The sequence below is a fragment of the Eschrichtius robustus genome, chromosome 8 (assembly GCF_028021215.1).
Source record: "Eschrichtius robustus isolate mEscRob2 chromosome 8, mEscRob2.pri, whole genome shotgun sequence".
In the NCBI taxonomy this organism is placed as follows: domain Eukaryota; kingdom Metazoa; phylum Chordata; class Mammalia; order Artiodactyla; family Eschrichtiidae; genus Eschrichtius; species Eschrichtius robustus.
In genome coordinates, this window is record NC_090831.1 from 94,846,823 (window position 1) to 94,849,322 (window position 2,500).

The 2,500-nt window shown below is 35.1% G+C and overlaps 1 protein-coding gene across 5 annotated transcripts in view; it reads left to right on the forward strand.

The window, feature by feature from the left end:
* FOXP2 (forkhead box P2) overlaps positions 1-2,500 on the forward strand; it is a 532,992-nt gene that overhangs the window by 494,413 nt on the left and 36,079 nt on the right. For all 5 annotated transcript variants that reach the window (XM_068549334.1, XM_068549329.1, XM_068549330.1 and 2 more), the window contains one exon: positions 819-906. In XM_068549334.1, the coding sequence (XP_068405435.1) occupies positions 819-906 (88 nt within the window). The remainder of the gene's footprint in view (positions 1-818; positions 907-2,500) is intronic.

Sequence of the window (2,500 nt, forward strand, 5' to 3'; positions counted from 1 at the left end):
ACAAAGTACATATTATTGAATATGTTCGTGTTCATTGGAGTTGCTGCTCTACTAAATTACTTTTGATGTATCAACATACCACTCATTAAAGAGATCTTTTTAAACATTATGAAATAACAATAGACTAATACATAATAAAGATCAGAGTAAGATAATGAGAATGTCTTATCTTTCCTTACTTTTTTGAAAGATTAGAATAGATGTCTCCCAAATAGGACACTAGACATGAAATGTCAATCTTACACTTCTGATTGTCAGAATCTTCAGTGCACTTTAATTATTAGTAATAGCAAGTGATCATTCTTCATAAGGATTTGATGTTTCCATGGGATGATAATTTGCCATCTTTACATAATTCATACCACATCCTGGTGAAATAAGACATTGCTCACTAAATAACATCATAGGAGCCACAAACTGTTTTAAGAAAAATGGAATAGAGAATTGTCTTTGTTCTCTTCAGAGTTACTTTTGGTTCATGTGTTTATAAGGTGTCCTTTTTAAAAAAAAATGGCATGAGTTTATGAAATTCATCTAGTGATTTCTACTATTATTCTGCAAATGGTTTGGGGAAAATATTTTTTGTAATAACTGATAAGCTTAGAGACAATGACATTTTCTACTATTTGAAGGGCCTCTTTATGTTGCGTAAATAATTTGCACTAAACACATCAGCATATTTAACTTTTCTGGTATCATTACAAAGTGTTCTTTTTTCCCACTGTGGAGGGAATACGACTTCAGTGGTTTTAAGTGGAGCATATGCCACTGAGATAGCCGTGGCTTAACATTCCGTTTTGTGTTTTGTGTTTGTTTAGGCACCTTAACAACGAACATGCATTGGACGACAGAAGCACTGCCCAGTGTCGAGTGCAAATGCAGGTGGTGCAGCAGTTAGAAATACAGGTTTGTCAGAGCCTCCCTTAATGGACTCCTTTCTCTGACTTCTGGTCGTTAAATTGAGTACTGGGCAGATCCTGTGTCTTTTGACACAATGACTCATAGAAATACAAGGAATTTTAGATTGTTTATAGTGATAGCAATGATTGATAACTCAGGGTGGATTGTTGTAGTTTAATGTACTTACCACTTAGACTTAATATAACCTTTAGACTATATCATATACATTTGGCTATCCCAAAGGAGTCAAATCTAAGTTTCCCTACAAAAGGTTAGACCCAACACCCCAGTTGGATATGATTTTACTGCAGAGACAGTTTTTACATGAGCTAATCTTGTTTTTTTCCATGCGATTTTATATTATAGCAAAAAGCCTTTACAGTATCATGCCTGTAATTTAATACTCTAAATAAAATCTTTTCCTTTTCTACCTCTAGTGTATTTTTAATTAAAGATCTTGCAAGAATCCTTAAGACTTGGAGTAATGGCACATCAGTTACAATATCACAGATGGTAAAATGTGTATTGTATCAAATGCTGCTAACTTAAGTTAAAAAACATTACTGTTAATATTGAAACAGAATTTGGCCAAAAATAAATAGAACTCATAAAACTGATCATAAAGCAATTATATCACCCTCAATATGATTCTTGCTACATTTTTTCTAACGCTCTAAGGCTTCCTCTAGCATTTCATCTTAAGATTATTTTTTCTCAATCAAACCAATACCTTGTTTCATTTAATTAAACATACAATTTATTTGTCTTCATACTTTACTACGTCTTAAATTGTTTTAAATTCATCATTCACTAAACGCGTAAATGTCATTGCTTTTTTTCCAGGGAGCTCCTAAAAATATTTTGACTTGTAGAATAATCAAGAACACATAAAAAGCATTGTCGCTGCTGTCGTTTAAAAAGCTTTTTTGTAAACCTGTTTACCATTTATGAAAGGTAGACTAAAACTAAGAGTTTGGCTGATGAGACAGTCTGCAGTGTGACCAATTATGCCTCTTTTTTTTTTTTTCTGCTGTGTCTGACTGATGGAAAAGTAAGGTCCATCACTTGTAATGAGACCCAGCACAAGTGTGGATGCCTACACTGTGGCAGAGTTCAGCGTTTCGCACTGCCCGGTCTCTGTCACTCTATTGAATTAGATTGATGATGGCAGATTGCAGGGGGCACTAACTGGACCTCAGTGGGAATGCATGAAGTGTGGAGACAATCCTGGCAGGCACTTCTCTTTGAGAACCCTTCACCCCTTCACAGCTGCTGGCACTAGTCCATAGCTAACAGTGTCCACAGGACTTTAAAGAGACACCATGGGCCTTCTAATTTATGGTTTCAGTAACTTGTTACTGTTGAGGCAACTGTGACCTCAATTCTCTTATTGACAAAAAGATGAAGTGTTATTTGTTTTCTCTGACCTTTTAACATAAGGAAAGCTATAAAAGTTGTTCCCCCCCCTCCACAGCTAAAGTTGCATTTCCTCCCAGATAAGTTCCTACGGACACAGACTTTTATATGCAGAAATCATTACTCGGAGACAAGCTCAATGATAAGATGTATCACTGCAATAAAATAGCTGTATCAGTCATTT